Raw genomic sequence first — 17,622 nt, 5'->3', positions numbered from 1 at the left:
GGCAGTTAAAGTGGAATCATAGTGCTGTAATCGTAGAGTGTAAAGGCACAGTCCAAAGATAAACAGCCATTGATGTAAAGGCTCTTTACTGAATAGCCCCCTACCATGGCAGCTGGTGGCTTCCGTGGCAGAGGAGCAGTAAATCTGCTCTGGGTTTTGTTCAGACTTGAAAAGAGCTGAACTCTATTCCTTAAATAGTTTCAGAACCTTGGATAGATCTCTCAAGTTTGGACATAGAAACATTACACCTAAGATCTCATCACAATGACTTTTGCTAAGTTCACTATTTTTGCCTTTAAAACAAAATTTATGTGAAACAAATCTCAACATCTTAAGCAGTTTCAGCCATCCCTGAGCTGAAATAACAGGACAAAAGTCAACAAAAGACGTACGGATGCCTGTAAGAAGGAATCAATGTAGTTGTGAACGATTTATTTAAATCTGAAAAGCACTTTAACCTCAGGAAGAAAATGTTAATTTGGCTGTCTTTTGATTTTTTTTAAAAAAATGTGTGTTATCAGGAGCATGGTGACAAGAAAAGATTGGTTTGTAAGCAGAAAACAGCATGCCCTTGTGAAGGTCATATTACTGCAGCCAATTGATTGAACCTTAATTCAAGTCATGGACCAGGGAATTCAGTAAAATGTAAATTAGGGTGACACAGCATGGAATGAACAATCAGCAGAAGGTCCATGAATCCACTCCCCACTGGAATCAATGGTTGCTCTTGGTTACATCACTTTTGCAAAGGAATAGATATTTAATGATGAAATCAGATTAATATTGTTCATGTAAAAGCAATGGTGCTGGGCTGGCTCAATGGAATTTTCTGATAACCCAGGGGCAAAAAATACACAGCATTTATAATTAGTCCAAAAGCCTCCATTTAAAAAAAAGAAAGTGTGTGTGTGGCGGGGGGGATCCCAAGAAAAAAAAAACAAGGAGAATATGAAGAAGGAAAATAAAAACATTATTGTACACATATGTCATGCATTTGTTGTTGTTGTGTGCCTTCAACTTGTTTCTGACTTATGGCAACCCTAAACCAAAGAAAGCTATCATGGGGTTTTCTTGGCAAGAGTTGTTCAGAGTAGGTTTGCCCTTGCCTTCCCCTGAGGCTGAGAGCATGTGACTTGCCCAAGGTCATGCATAAGGGACACCAAGCCCTGGCTTTGAGAGCTTTGATTTCATTTCCCATGAACCTCTCCTTTAGACTGGCAAACCTTTCTCATGCAGTATGTGGGGACAAAAAATTCCCAGAGCCAAAGGACAGCACTGCTTGCTCTTTAGGAATGCAGGCTACACAATCAATGATTTCTTTGTACTGTTTGTCAGCAGTGTATAATTTGTTTGTATGCTGTACCTGAAGCAACGGCTTGATCCACCAGGAGAGCTCCTACTAAGAAGCACTTGGGGAGAAAGGGGCTGCATCTGCTATGCTGGAATGCTGACCTAGGGATGTTGGGTGGCTTTGAAAGGAAAGGTAGGGCTGCTAGGATCCAAGATGATATGGACAGTGTCACTGACAAAGCTAAGATACTGAAAAGGTGAGTAATTAAAATATTTCTCACCTGCTGTACAGATGAGAGGACCAGTGTGGTTTAGTGGAGTGATGGGCTAGGATTCTGGGATACCAGGGTTCAAATCCCCACTCAGCCATGGGTGCATCCACTGGGTGGCCTTGGGCATGTCACAGTCTTTCAGCCTCAAAAGAAGGCAATGGCAAGCCCCCACTGAACAAAGATTCATCCCCAGGGTCACCATAAGTCAGAAACAATTACAGAAAACAATAGCATAAGCAGCAAAAGCAACATACCAGCAGATTCCCTCCTCTATATTATATTTATTATACCATGGCACATATACAACATATGTAAATACTAATCTATCCCATCCACTCCCAAATTACAATACAAACAATCAATAATTGAATTCCTACCATCCAAGCCTAGGACATACTTACAAAAGTATCATACATGTCTTCAGTTTACACTTCTGTCTTAAAACACCCCTCAAAAGTCAATATTTAAACCCCTCAAGTGTAGTCATTCCTTCTTTCTTCCCCATAAAAGATATAAAAACGTTCCAGTCCTTTATAAAGCTATCAAATATCTTCTCTGTAATCAAAATAGACAGTTAGTCCATATCAGCTAATTCAAAGATCTTCAATATCCAGCTTTGGATGAAAACATAAGTAAATGCTTTTGATTGTTTTATGATGTTGTTTGCATTTTTACTTATGCTGTTTTGTTTTTCATTCAAAGGGTTTTTTTTTTAATAAAAAAATGCTTTTGGATGAATTCAACAGTTTCCCAAAAGGGGAAAGTTGCTGAGTTCTTTTCATGAGAACAGAGACATGAATCACCATCCAGGACTAAAGACACCAGTTGTTAAGCAGGTTGCCTCAGGCTAGAGTTGATTCCCAGAGGTTGTAAACACTTTGGGGAGAGGACCAGTCTTTTTTTTTTTTCTTTCATGAAACTGCAAGATGCTACTATAGGGATAGCACTGAAGAACTGAAAACAGGACAGAAGTTAAAACATCTGGTTCTTTATATGAACTCTACAAGAGTGATGCTCTCCCCACCTGTTTTTTAACCCTCTAAAGATAAAAGTGAATTCCAGCAGGTGCAGGCTACAGAAACATAACTGTTTTACAACTAGCCCCACTTTAAGAAATGATTGCCAGAGAAATGCTGATGCAGGCAGTGCACTACTGTTGGTCCAATCGCAGCATCATTATGAAATAGGATCTTGAAGCAGCAAACTAGAACACCTTTGTAGAGAACACTGGAATAAACAACGTGGGTGAGAATATATCTGAAAACTAATTTTCTACTTGCCAAATTGTTTTTTTAAGCACATCTATAAACAATGTCACTGAAAAATAATAAAGGTGCTTATGACTTCCTGAGAATTATGAATATGCAACACATCTAGGTAATTCTAAATAGGAAATCCATGGAAGAAGCCTTTTAAGGCCGTACTGTATTACTTGGGATGAAATTATGAAATTATTGTTGCCTCAAAATTCACATTGGAACTTTTTTCCTATGACAAAAATACCCCTAATACACAAAAATAGCCATGCCAAAGTGGAATGCAACAGAGCTAAAGGTATGTCCATTTCTACAAGGTATCTCTAATTCTAATAATTTCCTCCAGTGAAACTGCAAATTCTTAGTCCATTTTTTGGGGGGAGTGGACTTGGTCATAATACATGGATTGAGTATTATGGTTGGACCTCAACCAGGAAGACTGATAGCTAATTGAAGAAAGCATACACTAAAAATGCACCAGAGAAGAAACATCTATTTTTTTTATTTTGGTTGCTTTCTTTCAGTTCTGCATTAAGCATATTATGTTGCATTTATCGAAGGCCTGCTTTTAACAGTGCCAGATGAGGATCTGCTGAATTATCTGTTGCAAAGCTCTGCCTGATGACATAACTTCATTCACTGCTTCTATTTCACTGCCTCAGGAATAGTGGGCATGACAAAAATGTATATAACCACTGTTCCATGCAAGCAACTGAAGAAGAATCTGGGGCAGTGGGTGAAGTACACAGTATAAATAGGTGGCGAACACTAGAGCAACAAAAACAGAGTTTTGATCTATCGCATACAGCCCAATGGAAGTACATTGTCCACCTCTACAACAAGTTCACTGGAAAAGGAGTGGGAATGATCAATACAAGCACAGCAAGTCATAGAGAGAACTGCAAGGCTCTAAAACTGTGGATTGGGGAAGATGCATTTTTAACCTTGACCCTTCACAGGAATTGACTGACAAACCCAACACAACTGGGCTGATTTCATTTGGCCAGTTTTTTAGAGGTTGTGGGGGGTGTTGAGCATTGGAGGGGCTCAGGGACAAAACCACCACATTTGGCAGCAGTTTGGAACCATTTTGGTATCCTATGGCTACATATCGCAAGTGCCCAGAGAAACAAGTTATCATATGAGAAGCATCTATCAGTAAATTAAGCTAATCAAAATCATGCATAGATGATTCAGAAAATCTATGAAGGAAGAAGGGAGGCACAGGGGCAAGGTCTCTGCCAGTCAAAATTCGTTAAATGAAGCCATCAGTCCAAACCAAAAGGCTAAGGCAAGCAAGTCAAGAAATTAAGAATCCCAAGAAATACAAGAGTTTAGAAATTACTGGTTGAAACTGAACAGTTGTGAGCAATGAGGACTCCCAGCAGCTGTTGAAAGACGTGAATGCCACATGTCATGGAGTGTCATTCTGTGGAGGGTTTTAAACAGAGGCCAGATGGCTATCTGTGCTTTGATTGTGTATTCCTGTGTAGCAGGAGGTGGAACTTGATGGACCTTGAGGTCTCTTCCAACTCTATGATGCTATGTTTCAATGCCTGATATGCTCAATATTTAAGAGATGTTGACTCAATTCACTTAACTACAAAGGGCAAAGGTATCTCTTTGGGGTTCCCCTCAGTGGGTACTTCCGCCAGCCACTTCTCAGGCTCATCTGATTCATCAACTGGGAGCCATCAACTGGAGCCAGAAACTCATTGCAATCCAATGCCTTAGTGTTATATTACTCAAACTCCAGAGGGTAAGCTGTGACATTGGAGGCTTTTATGGGCCATACAAACTGGTTCCATGGACCAAAAATGGCTAGTGTGCTGCATGTTCACCATGTCTGGTCTAAAAGTTCTAGAAAGCAAATCTGGTAGCAAAAGGTTAGGAGAACTAACTGGTGCTACAAGACAAACTAAGGGCAAAACAAGAAGTAAGGCTGAAATTAAATGACTTAGATTTGGACCAATTAGCAGCAACATCCACTAATAAGAACAACTGACCAATTCAACAGAATGCAGGTGATGTCTGTGAGCGAATGTCATGGAAATGCTCATACAAAGCACCCTTTTCTTGAGGAGGAGAGGAAGGGAGCAATTTCCCCAGTAGTCATACTTGAAAGGAGCTGCATAAACACTGACAAATATATTCGAGCTAAGAATAAATAGTTTCCAAGCATATCAAAATCTAGAAAACCTCCTAATTTTCAGTTTGGATCACTTCAGTACAGAGCTTAAAGACTACACCTTATGAAGAGTACTTAAAATTAACATATTAAAAGAACTGTAGATTCGCAGTTGACTGCACACTAGAGCTCTTAGGCCAAACTTAATAACAACATGGTGTTCAGCCACACTGAACTCAGCAAGCATACTGAGACCTTGGGGAAATGCATAAAAACAACCAATATGTGGTTCAAACAGCAAGCCCTTCACTCAGACTTTTCCCACACAACTAATGTGGTCATCTGCAGGAGAAATATTTCTTTTAGAGTGCACTGCTGGCCTGGATTTCTGCTGCGGTAATAACTCCAATCAGTTTGGAATGTCTCCAGTCACCTATATCTGCTCCATTCATGCTGCTGTTGATGTAGTTTCTATTTCTATGCATTGATCGGGTGTCTGATGAACCTCATGCCATTCACATGCTGAAAAGTGCTTGCCAAGAAGAATCTACCAGCCAGAATTTAAGGGAGAATATGTATACACTTACCTGGGAGTAAGAGGTCAATAGGACTTCTATCTAAGAGCACATGTTTAAGATTGCACTGTAAAGGATTACACTGAAATAACCAAGATAATGAATGAGTGTAGAATGTGTACATAAACAAAAGAGTTATCTTCATAACCAAAGCAACCTTGGTTAACACTAGTAGCCTGGGTTGAAGTAAGACATTGTACTGTCTGACACAGCACAGCAAGAGGCACACTATCTAAAGTATCCTAGTACATAAGGTAGAACAGTCCCAAAACACCTTTCCAATCATAACCATAGCAACAAGAAATGTAAATAATTAAGAACTTGCTTCCCTTTGATGATATCCAAAATGTACTGCCTGAGTAAATTCTGGTTTTTTATGGAGGGATAGACTTTCATGTGACTACAAGGAGATTCTCAAAGTTCAGGAAGTTTAGCATTCAATTGTAACACAAAAAGATACTTTCTTTGCAATCCAATATGTCTCCATCCCCAAGTTGGATGTTTGCAGTGCAGCCTAAGTCCCAATACAGGAGGCTCTGGGACTCAGCTATTCATGTGCAATTCATCAGTATTTGACAGTCTGAAGCCTCAGACACCAAGTCTCCTCTAAACACGTACCATCCAAAGCCCTGAAGATTCGGTTTTCAGAACAGAATGGTTTGATGAGGGAACTGTCCAAAGTGTGACCATCAGTGCTATCCAGGCTAAATGATGAGCTCCTTGACACAGAAGCACCTGCTGGCAAAGTGCATAAGAGCCACTATGGTACCAATGGTCAGACTGCTAAATGAAGACTTGGCTATGAAGCCCACTGGGTGACTTTGGACCAAACACTCTCTCAAAGCTTCCTCTGCCTCAAAGGACTGTCAAGAGGATAAGCATGGGGCAAAACCATACCAAGCTCCTTGGAGTAACAGCGCCAAAATAAGAAAGAGAAGAAATAAATAGAAATAAATGCAGGGCAACTCTTTCTCTCTCCAGAACCTCCATAGCCAGACCATATATCAAGAGACAAGACTATTCATATATAGAATTACAGGTCCAAAACACACTGCAGAAATAATCCAGTTTGAGAGCGCTTTAATTGCCCTGGCTCAATGCTAGGGAATTCTGGGAACTGTAGTTTTGTGACACATTTAGCCTTCTCTATCAGAGAGCTTGGGTGCCACAAGAAACTACAATTCCCAGGATTCCCTAGCACTGAGCCAAGGCAGTTAAGGCGGTCTCAAACTGGGTTATTTCTGCAGTGTGGTTTGGACCACAAACACACAGAATCATAGATGTGGAAAGGGCCTCATATGCCACCAAGTCTGACCCACTGCTCAGTGCAGCATCCCTAGCAGGCAGCTGTGCCAAGGGCATTTTCTGACCCAAGGCCATAAAAAGTTACTTTTTGGAAGTAAACCTCCCAGAATCCCTCAGCCAAATACAGTAGCTGCTAGGAATCCCAAAAAGTAATTTTTTTCAAGCTCTGCTTGAAGGGGTTGAGGGGAGATGTCCTCCATGTGCCACAGTCACCATTTTTAGAAGAGAAGATAAAATTATAGGAATTCCAAGAGGCCGTCTAGCCAAATCAAGGAAACTGTTGTTGTTGTTGTTGTTGTTGTTGTTGTTGTTATGTGTGTTGTGTGTGACTTATGGCAACCCTAAGGTGAACCCATCACAGGATTTTCTTGGCAAGTTTCTTCAGAGGGGGTTTGCCATTGCCAGCCTGAGGCTGAGAGAGTGTGACTCATCCAAGGCCACCCAGTAGGTTTCACAGCTGAGCCAGGATTCAAATCCTGTTCGTCAGAGTCCAAGGCTCAAACCACTACACCACACTGGCTCCCCTTAGTAAGGCTGCATTTGCCAAAGCAGTCCTCTTTCCTCCATCAGTTCCCCATAGAGGAGGACCCCTGTGGCATCTAGGGGTGGCCCTTTCTGCTCTCCAAATCCCTTCCTTCTCAGATCCAGCATGGCCTCATATACACTCCTGGTTTTATCAAGTGTGCGCATCAGGTCAGCAGCTGGTGGGGAGCAGAGCAGAAGATGCAGAAGCACCAGATGGATGCAGAAGATTTGGACCTTTATAGGAAGAAAGAGAGAGAGAGATACAGTATGTGGAAAGCCAGTGCGGCCTAGTAGTTTGGACTATGACTCTGGAGACTAGGGTTGGAATCCCAGTTCTGCTATGAAACCCACTGTGTGACCTTAGCCAAATGGCACTCTCTCAGCCTCTGGGGAAGGCAATGGCAAAACCCCCTCTTTCTGGCTCAAGGCTATGGAATTCTGGGAGTTGGAGTTTGTTGTGGGCCCCACAACATACTCCAACTCCCAGAATTCCATAGCCTTGAGCCAAGACCCTTAAAGCGGGGCCAAACCGGCTTATTCCTCCAGTGTGGCTGCATCCCTGGAAGGCAGAGCACAGTCCCTGTTTGTACCTGAATCGGGCAGTGTCCGACGGGGACGTGTTCTTGCAGGCTGGCGTTGTAGAAGCGCCGCTGGAAGCGGGGCTCGTGGTCGTTGGCATCCTCGACGGCGACGCTGACCAGGCAGGAGGCGGAGAGGGGCGGCTGTCCTAAGTCCCAAACCAGGGCTTGGAGCTCCAGCCGGCCTTCCTTCTCCCGGTCGAGGGCTTGCCGGGTGCTGAGGAGCCCCGTGGCGGCGTCGAGGTGGAAGAGGGCGGCCTGGGGCTGGCCGGGGGCCAAGGCGTAGTGGAGCTGGGCGTTGAGGGAGCCCGGCTCGTCGCCGTCGGAAGCGCTGAGGCGGAGGACCGCGGTGCCGGGAGAGGCGGCCTCCGAGACGGCGGCTTCGTAGCGGGGCTGGGAGAAAGCCGGTGCCTGGTCGTTGATGTCGGAGACTCGGAGGAGGAGGGTTTTTTCCGAGGTGAGCGGCGGAGAGCCGGAGTCGAGGGCTACTAAGTTGAGTTCGTAGACGGGGCGGCTCTCTCGGTCGAGGGCCCCTTCCACGCAGAGGAAGAAGACCCCTTCGCTGTCAGAGGAGGGCCGGAGAGCAAAGGCCCCTTCCCCGCCTTGGAGGCTCAGCGTCGGTCCGCCCCGTCCATCCTGCTCCTCCTCCTCCTCGTCGGGGTCGGAGACGGAGACCCGGGCCACGTAGTCCCCCGGGCGGGCTCCCTCGGAGACGTTTTCCCCGGCGCCTTCGGTGAGGAAGAGGACTTGGAGGGAGGGCGCGTTGTCGTTGACGTCCAAGACCTCGACGGCCACTAAAGCGGTGGCCACCTCGGGCTGAGCCCCTCCGTCGCGGGCCTCCACCGCCAAGCGGTGCAAAGCCCGGCTCTCTCGGTCCAAAGGGCGGCTTAAGCGGAGGACGCCGAATTGAGGGTCCACCTCGAAGAAGGAGGAAGGAGAAGGCTCGCCTTGGCGTCGGATGAGGCTGTAGCTGACTTCTCCGTTGAGGCCGGCGTCCGGGTCGGAGGCCGAGAAGCGGCCCAAGGAGCTGCCCACGGGGGCGTCCTCCTTCACCCGGAGCCGGTACTCGCTCTTCTCGAAGGCCGGGGCGTTGTCGTTCTCGTCCAAGACCTGGATCTCGACTTGGAGGCGTCCACTCCGTCGAGGGCTGCCCCCGTCCCAAGCCTCCACCACAAAGCGGTGCCTTTCCTGTCGCTCCCGGTCCAGGCGCCGCAAGAGGACCATGTCCAAGGCGTCCGAAGGGAGGGCGTAGCGCAGCTGGAAGAAGGGCTCGGGGCCCTCCTCGCCGTCGGGGGCCAAGAGGGAGTAGCCCTGGGTGCCGAAGCTGCCCTCGTCGGGGTCCCGGGCGGCGGGGAGCCGGAAGGCGCTTCCCGGAGGGCTGAGCTCGGAGATGTCGAGGCGGAGCGAGTCTCGGGGGAAGCGGGGCTGGTGGTCGTTCACATCGGAGACAGCGATCTCCACCTGGACCACTTCCCCGCTCAAGGTGGCCGCCGCGAAGCTGTAGCCGGCCCTCCGCTCCCGGTCCAGCGGCCTCGCCGTCCGGATCAGGCCCGTCTCGGTCTGGATGTGGAAGTCCGACAGCAGCGCAGACTCCCCGCCGCCCTCCGAGAGGAAGAAGCCCCCCGGGTGGCTCTCCCCCGGCGGCAGGCCCGCGCTGATGTCGCCCACCAAGGTCTCCGGAGGCAGGCCCTCGTCCACCGCCAGGCGCAGCCGGTAGACCTGGCCCCAGCAGCAGGGGCCCCCGACGGCGCCCAGGAAGAAGAAGACGACGAAGCAGGCCCAAAGCCTCCCGGGGGGCGTCGGGGTCGCCCAGCCCCGTCGGGCCTCCATGCTCCTCTCAAGGCTTCTCCATCGGCCTCATCCACTGGACGACGCGGGTTTGCCAGAAGTCCCCCGGCGGAGCCCTGAAACCTCCTCCCCCAACCTCTGCTTCTCCTCTTTGACCACCTCCTCCTCCTCCGCCAATGTCCTTCTGGGATCTCCCCAAGAAGGAGGTCCCTAGACGGGGCGGATTTGCAAGCGACCTCCGTCCTCTTGTGGTTCTTAGCCCCACTTCTTTCTTGGATCTGGGTGTCTCAGTGTCCCTCGGGGGTCTCCGGAAGAAGGAGAAGCCCTGGCCGGTTTGAAAGAGACCTTAGTCCCCTTGTGGCCCCCAGCTTCGGCTTCTTTATCCCCTCCTCCTCCTCCTCCTCTTCCTTGGCCCTTGTGTTCCAGTGTCCTTCTGGGGTCCCCAGAGGAAGGGGAAGCCTCCGACGGGGCGGCTTTCCAGTCGACCTCCGTCCTCTTGTGGCTCTTGGCTTCCCCTCTTCCTTGGACCTGGGGGCCTCCTCCGTCTTCCTCGGGACTTTCCAGAAGAAGGGTTTGCAAGAGATCTCCTTATGGCTCCCAGCCTCTGCTTCTCCTCCTCCTCGGATCTTGTCCCCCGATGCCCTTTCCAGGAGATCCCCGTCTTCTTTTGGCACCTAGACTTAGCCTCACCTCTTCCTTGGATCAGAGGGAGAGTGTGCAAGAGATCCGCTTTTGGTCCCCGGCCTCTGCTTCTCCTCCTCCTCCGATCTGGGTCCCCCGATGTCCTTCTGGGGGTCTCAGAGGGAGGAGAAGCCCAAGACTTTCTAGCGATCTCCCTCCCTCCCTCCCTCCTCTTCTGGCTGCCAGCCTCTGCTTCTCCTCCTCCTCCTCCTCCTCTGCCTGGTCCTTCTGGGGTCTCCCCAAGAAGGAGAGACCCTTCCCCGGAGCCCCTTAGCTCCGCAGCCCCGAAAAAGTTGAAGCTGAAGGAGAACAAGTGGAGAGAGGAGAGGAGGACCAGGGCTCCTGCCTCCTGCCTGCCTTCCGTGGCGGATGCTGCGCTGCTGATGCTGAGGCTGCAGCCCTCCTCGGGCGACTCCCCTCCTCCCTCCCTTCCTCCCCCATGTGACACCGGCAGAAACAGGCGAGGCAGACCCCGGGAGGAGGCAGGCAGAGCAGCCTGGGAGAGCTACCGAAGGCGGATGCCCAGCCTCTGGCTGCAAGGAGGTTAGCAAGCGCAGCCAGGCTCCTTTGTCCGCCTCCTCTGCTCCCACCGCAATCTAGCCTTCCCAGAATTCCATAGCAAGGAGCCCTGGCAGCCCTCGCTCAGGGGCCCCTCTGCCTAGATAGGAATCGGAGGGTGATGGTGATGCTTCCCATCTGGAACACTGTGTCCAGTTCTGGGCGCCGCAGTTCACAAAGGATGCTGAGAAGCTGGAGCCTGTCCAAAGGAGGTGAAGGATTTAGGAACCATGCCCTATGAGGAAAGACTTAGGGAGCTGGGGATGTTTAGCCTGGGGAAGAGAAGGCAAAGAGGTGATATGATAGCCCTGTTTACGGATTTGAAGGAGTGTCATATTGAGAATGGAACAAACTTGTTTTCTGCTGCTCCAGAGACTAGGACCCGGAGCAATGGATGCAAGTTGCAGGAAAAGAGATTCCACCTCAACATCAGGAGGAACTTCCTGACAGTAAGGGCTGTTCCACAGTGGAGAGGGCAGGAATCACCTTCTTTGGAAGTCTTTAAGCTGAGGCTGGATGGCCATCTGTCTGGGATGCTTTGATTGGGAGTTCCTGCATGGCAGAATGGGGTTGGACTGGATGTCCCCTGAGTCTCTTCCAACTCCATGAGTCTATGATGATGAGGACGATGATATTTGTTTATATCCCACCCTTCTCCCAAGACTGGGACTCAAGGCAGCTTACAGCATTAAAAAAAACCCAATACAATTCAAAGCACACAAAAATAGTACATCAAAACAGTATTAAGGTACTGAATTAATGAAAGTATTTGAAACACATTAAAACCATGTAACACTCCAGCCCATTCTTTAAAAGCTTTCTGTTTCAAATGGTGGGTTTAAAAATATCCTACTTGTTGTGACTGATGGCAGCCTAAGGCAAACCTGTCCCAGGGTTTTCTTGGCATGTTTCTTCCGAGAGGGTTGGCCTTTGCCCTCCTCTGAGCCTGGAGAGTCTGGCTTGCCCAAGATTCACCAGTGGGTTTCATGGAGGAGCTGGGAATCGAACCCTGGTCTCCAGGGTCGGAGTCCAACACTCAGAGCTGCAGGAGCATCATAAGATGGTGGCAGTTGTGTGCCTTTGAGTTGTTTCCAACTTATGGCAAACGATTTCATGGTTTTCTTGGCAGGTATCTTCAGGGGAGGTTTGCTCTTGCCATCTTCTGTGGCTTAGAGAAGGTGAATGTGGTGCCATCACAAGCTACCATGCCCAGAATTCCACAGCATGGAGCCATAGCAGCTTAAATGTGTGTGTCAAACTGGGTTTTATTTCTGCAGGGAAAGGGATGCAGAGACAGATACCCAAAGCCAAAGATGACTGCTCTCTGGGCAAGAGCAAGAAAGCCCTGGCAGGTGGTCCTTCAGTGGCTCCTTTGCTTATTTAGAGGCAGACATCGCAGTTGAAGTGGAATAATAGCGCTATTTATTTATTTTATTGCAAGGATTTATAGCCTGCCTTTTCTCCTTAGTCAAAAACAGTCAATACCATAAAGCTTTTACAGCACAACACAAAGGCCTAAACAAATAAGGTCAGGCTCACAGGACACAGTGTTATAATGCTATAACTTCCACTGCTATTTCTGCCTCCTGTGGAATGCTGGGGTTTGTAGTTTACTGATGCCTAAGACCTCTCTGGCTGAGAATTCAACATGGCCCTCCCTAAACTGCAAATCCCAGGCTTCCACAGGAGGTAGCCATAGCAATTAAAGTGGAAGAATAGCGTTATAACAGTGCTGTGTGATGTCAGTCTACAAAACACCTTTGTGGTGGTGGTGGCAGTTGTGTCCCTTTAAATTGTTTCCAGCTGAATGGCACCCCTAAGGTAAACCTATCCTAAGGGTTCCTTCGGGGGAGGTTTGCCGTTGCCATCCTCTGAGGCTGAGAGAGTGTGACTTGCCCAAGATCGCCTCTGTGGCTTTACATGGCTGAGCCAGGATTTGAACCCTGGTCTCCAGAGCCGTAGTCCAGGGCTCAAACCACTACACCACACACTGGCTCCAAAACCCTAATGGGATGAATTTCAGCAAGTGGGGCTGCCACAACATCGTGCAGCATGGAAGGGCACAGTTCAAAATGCATGAGATTTTATTCCACCACCATCCTTTTCTTCCCCCACACCAGCCTCTGCCATTTTTACCATCCCCCCCCCCCCCCCTCTGCCCTGCAACAATTTGAATTTGGGGATCAATATGGTGTTGGTGTAGGACTCCCCTAGGCTAGGGTTCAAGTCCCTGCTCAGCTATGGAAGCCCATTGGGTTGACCTTGGGCAAGTCACACTCTCTCAGCCTCTCAGTTATGCAAACACATCAGGAAAACCAGCCTGAGGGTCTCCATAAGTCAGAAATGATTTGAAGGCACACACACAAAAATTGCAGGCTATTAAATCTTGATATCGGGGCACCTCCCCACCCCCCACCCCAGTTTCCCAATAAATGTTTTTCTCGTATTGTAGATTGCAGAGTTGCATATGAGTACAGTGGCTTCAGCCACCTCAAGCAACAGCACTTCCAGCCTGAACATAAGACATGCAAGCGATGAAAAAGGTGGGTCTCTCTTACTTACTGCAGAAAGCCCTGTGAATGTCCTATGGGCAACTAGTGTATTTTATACAGGAAAAACTTGTCAAAACAATGCTTTGCATAATTAATATAAAAATACAGTTGTGGGATTTGCTCTCCAACTTGCATTCATGCAGCTCCATCGTTTTGTGTGTGTGTGTGTGTATGCCTTCCAGTCTCCTATGGGCATATAGCAACCCCAAGAATTAACAGGGTTTTCTTCAACAAGCAATACTTGGAGGGTTCCATCATTAGCAGTGTAAAAAATAAAGCAACACCCCTCAAAAAACTCATGCAAATACAATACCCCCAACTTACTCCTCTTTGTTGAAGGACCCTAGTCAATATTAACACAATAATTCTCTAAACTACATCCTTTTATAATTGCACCCTTTTCTTTTATATTATTCTTCCCTAAATCTCAATTGCTATATACACACAATCTCCAATTTTTTTAAACAAATTCTATCAGTGGCTTCTATGCACTTATGTTTGTGTGAAGTTTTCTTTTATCAACACGTTAATTTATCAGCTTCTATTGAGTCCAACAATTTATCTTTCCATTCTTCAATAGCTTCTCTTTCTTGTTGGTGTACGTTTGTCTCTTTCTTTTCCCATATTTATCTCTGTGTGTAAATTTGAAATAAATTATATTTTTATAAAACAAAACAAAATAAAACTGAAGACTTTATATCAGTCTACATTCTATTTATTGCTGTCTTCTAGATTTTTAATGCTTTTTGTTGCACAGGTGTTGTTGATCTATGTTTTAAATGATTGTTTTATCCTTCTATAAACAGTTCACAGTGGTTTGTAGGTGCTTTCAATTATGAAAGGCAGCTTAGAAATCTAGTAAGTGAATGCAGATATATCTCATTTAATGGAGCATTTCTGGGCATTCGTAGCAGAAAATGTGGTAGCAGAGGCAAAAATAACATGGAAACAATAGGGGTAGGTCCCTACACTATGAAAATGAAGAGCAGTTCAACGTGTTTCAGCAAACTCTTTATTCAGAATTAACAATGTGCACTTATAAAATAAAACAACAAGGTCAAGTAAGTTTTGCATAAGTGAACAAATCTATTCTGAACTTTCTAGAGACTACTTGAAAGCATCTTCCAAAACGTGTCCAGGCCTAACTCCCCCCCCCCACACACACACCCCTTTTACCAGCCTTCATTTTTTCTTATGATTTTATATTTTGACACCCAATATTGATATATTTTTTAACATGCTGTGGGTATGTTCTCCCCTTTTCTCTCTGTCTTGCTGTTCAAGTATATTCATTAAGGGATTCTGAAGGCAACTGCTGTTTACCTTGCCTGTTGTAAGCATGCACACACAACAATAGTCTAGGCTTAGGTAGAATCACATTCTTTCCCAGCTCAACCCTTATTATATTGTTCATTGCAAATGGCTTGCTGCAACATGAATATGTTTCTCCATCCTTCTTTCACCATCCTCCAAGTGATAATCCTGCTAAAACATTCTTCCGGTTAGACAGAGAATAAGGAAGAAAGAGTGTGGGGACATAAAAAAGGAGCTTCTTTGTCAAAGTCTTTGAATGGCTGTATAATGACTGTAAAGGTTCACGTGTATGATCTCTTAGAACAATGGTACTCAACCTTCCTAATGCCACAACCCTTTAGTACAATTCCTCATGTTGTGGTGACCCCCAACCATAAATTGTGGTGTCTTGTTCCAAAGACCATTGGAAATATGTGTTTTCCAATGGTCTTAGGCAATCCCTGTGAAAGGTTTGTTCAATCCCCAAAAGGACTCGTGGCCCACAGGCTGAGAACTGCTATCTTAGAACAACACTGTAAACTAAATCAGTGTTATTGTCCCCATATCACAGATGGGAAGACCGCAGCTATGGGGGAGACTTGCCTAAGACCATCTGGTAGCATATGAATGACTAACTGCAATGGGAGCCACTTGTCACCCATGTAGCACTTTTTATCCCTGCTGCACTTCTGCATTTTCAGCCCAAACTGTGAACTGAAAATGATCAGAAACCTGCTTCCTATTTCTGCTTCTGGGGTTTCTGACTGATTTTTGACTGGTTTAGTGAGGAGGGGTGCTTTGACAAAATAAAGGGGGCTTCTGGACAGTGGCTTGGGTTAAGGATTCCATCCAGCCTATAGGTTACAGTTTCTCCACTTCTGATGAGTTCAGCTGTGGACCTCCTAGTTCTTGAATTGGTTCTTTAGATACTACTATTGCTGTTATAAGGAAAGTAGAATCACAGAATCATAGACTTGGAAGAGACCCCAAGGGCCATCCAATCCAACCTCCTGCCATGCAGGAACTCACCATCAAAGCATCCCTGACAGATGGCCATCCAGCCTCTATTTAAAAACCTCCAAAGAAAGAGACTCCACCACTCTCTAAGGGTCCACTGTTGAACAGCTCCTACTGTCAAGAAGTTCCTCCTAATGTTTAGATGGAATCTCTTTTCTTTTAGCCTGAATCCATTGCTCCGGGTCTTATTCTCGTTCCAGACTCTTCACCATTTTGGTCACCCTCCTCTGGACATGCTCTAGCTGGTCAACATCCTTTTTGAATTGTGGAGCCCAGAACTGGACACAGTATTCCAGGTGAGGCCTGACCAAAGCAGAATAGAGTGGCACTATTGCTTCCCTTGATTTCTAGACACTATACTTTCCATTGATGCAGCCTAGAATCTCATTGGCCTTTTTAGCTGCTGCATCACACTGTTGATTCATGTTCAACTTGTGGTCTATTAGGACTCCTAGATCCCTTGAACAATGCATCTGAGTCAGTGATGGATTGTAATTCACAATAACCCATGCTGTAATAAAGTTTATTGTCTGCATTACGTATAAACCTCAAATTACCCCTGGGTTCACTGCTTGCTGTTTACATTATACAGACCCAAAACACAATGCCTGTACCTGATTTTACACCCCTTACATTAAAAAGACTTACCTTTTGCTCCACCTTTTCCAGAAAATGAGCAAAAGGTGGCAATGAGGTCTGGTTCCCTTCCCACATGGTTCCTGTGAGCATCCCTGCCAAGTTGCCCTATTGAGCAACTTGTGCCTATAGTGGTAGCACTGGCCAGCTTGCAGGGACCACATGGGAAGGTGGCTGCCCATCGTTCGCAGGTAAGAAGCAGGATTCAGAGAGAATTTGGAGCCAGAATACTCTGGAGACAGCCCAGAGTTTTCTGGCTAATGCTGATGAGCCCTTAGTGATTTGTTGTTTCATTAAGAGGTAGATGATATTTCCCCCATGTGTAAACATACTAAAAACTACAATTTGGTCTCATATATCCCAATTTGCATTTTTTAAATAAAAGAGAGTCCCGGAGAAAGCTCCTGTTGAGATGCTTAACTTGACTATGGCTTAACTTGTATCTCCCCACCTCTCATTATTTCATTTTATTACAATGTAGATGGTCCTGTGATTTTTAATTTTCCAGACTATGCATATAGACCATGATAAGGATCTTGCATTTTTAATAAAACCTCTCAGACACATTGAAGCCAAAGCACTTTACAAATTTTATTAAATCATTGTACCAAGCCATTAGTGGACGAAAACTGCAGCTTGCTCCTATAGTTAAGATCTCTCTTCCTTCCTTTTAAGTGATTAATGTGGCCCACGTTGCCATGGTTTATTTATGAAAATCCTAGAAAGAGGAACCCATGCTAAGCATCAGAAACTGCATACTGAGGTAAGTGTGATGTAACAGTATAGTTAACTGAATAATAGTCCAAACCACATAAAAAGGATATATGTTCCCCAGCTGGGATATTACAATACTTTAAAATGAGAGAAGGTCTTTAGAGAGGGGTGGGGATTTGTTTGTTTTTCTTCTTGGATGAATGTACTGCAAAGTTATGAATTCCAAAATACTTTCAAGCATCACATCGCTGTTGTTGTAGGCCTTGTTATACTTTTTCTGTGAGTAATGCTTTATACTGGAAAGTTTAAGGATAGTGGCCTCATTCAGCTTTGTCGTTCTATTTTAGAGATCTGAATGAGAGACTAAAGCTACTCTCCTGTGTCCGTTTAAGAGCTGAGAAAGATGGAAAAAGACAACTAAAATGATCAAAGCACTGGAATAACTCTCCTCTGA

At 46.2% G+C, this 17,622-nt stretch overlaps 1 protein-coding gene across 1 annotated transcript in view; it reads right to left on the bottom strand.

Moving 5' to 3' along the window:
- DCHS2 (dachsous cadherin-related 2) overlaps positions 1 to 9,759 on the bottom strand; it is a 122,905-nt gene extending 113,146 nt beyond the window's left edge. The window contains exon 1 of the mRNA XM_042469673.1: positions 7,942 to 9,759. Coding sequence (XP_042325607.1) covers positions 7,942 to 9,759 — 1,818 coding nt within the window. The remainder of the gene's footprint in view (positions 1 to 7,941) is intronic.
- Positions 9,760 to 17,622: the final 7,863 nt, after the last annotated feature.

The sequence above is a fragment of the Sceloporus undulatus genome, chromosome 5, assembly GCF_019175285.1.
Source record: "Sceloporus undulatus isolate JIND9_A2432 ecotype Alabama chromosome 5, SceUnd_v1.1, whole genome shotgun sequence".
Lineage (NCBI taxonomy): Eukaryota > Metazoa > Chordata > Lepidosauria > Squamata > Phrynosomatidae > Sceloporus > Sceloporus undulatus.
This window is presented reverse-complemented; position numbering and strand designations above follow the sequence as displayed.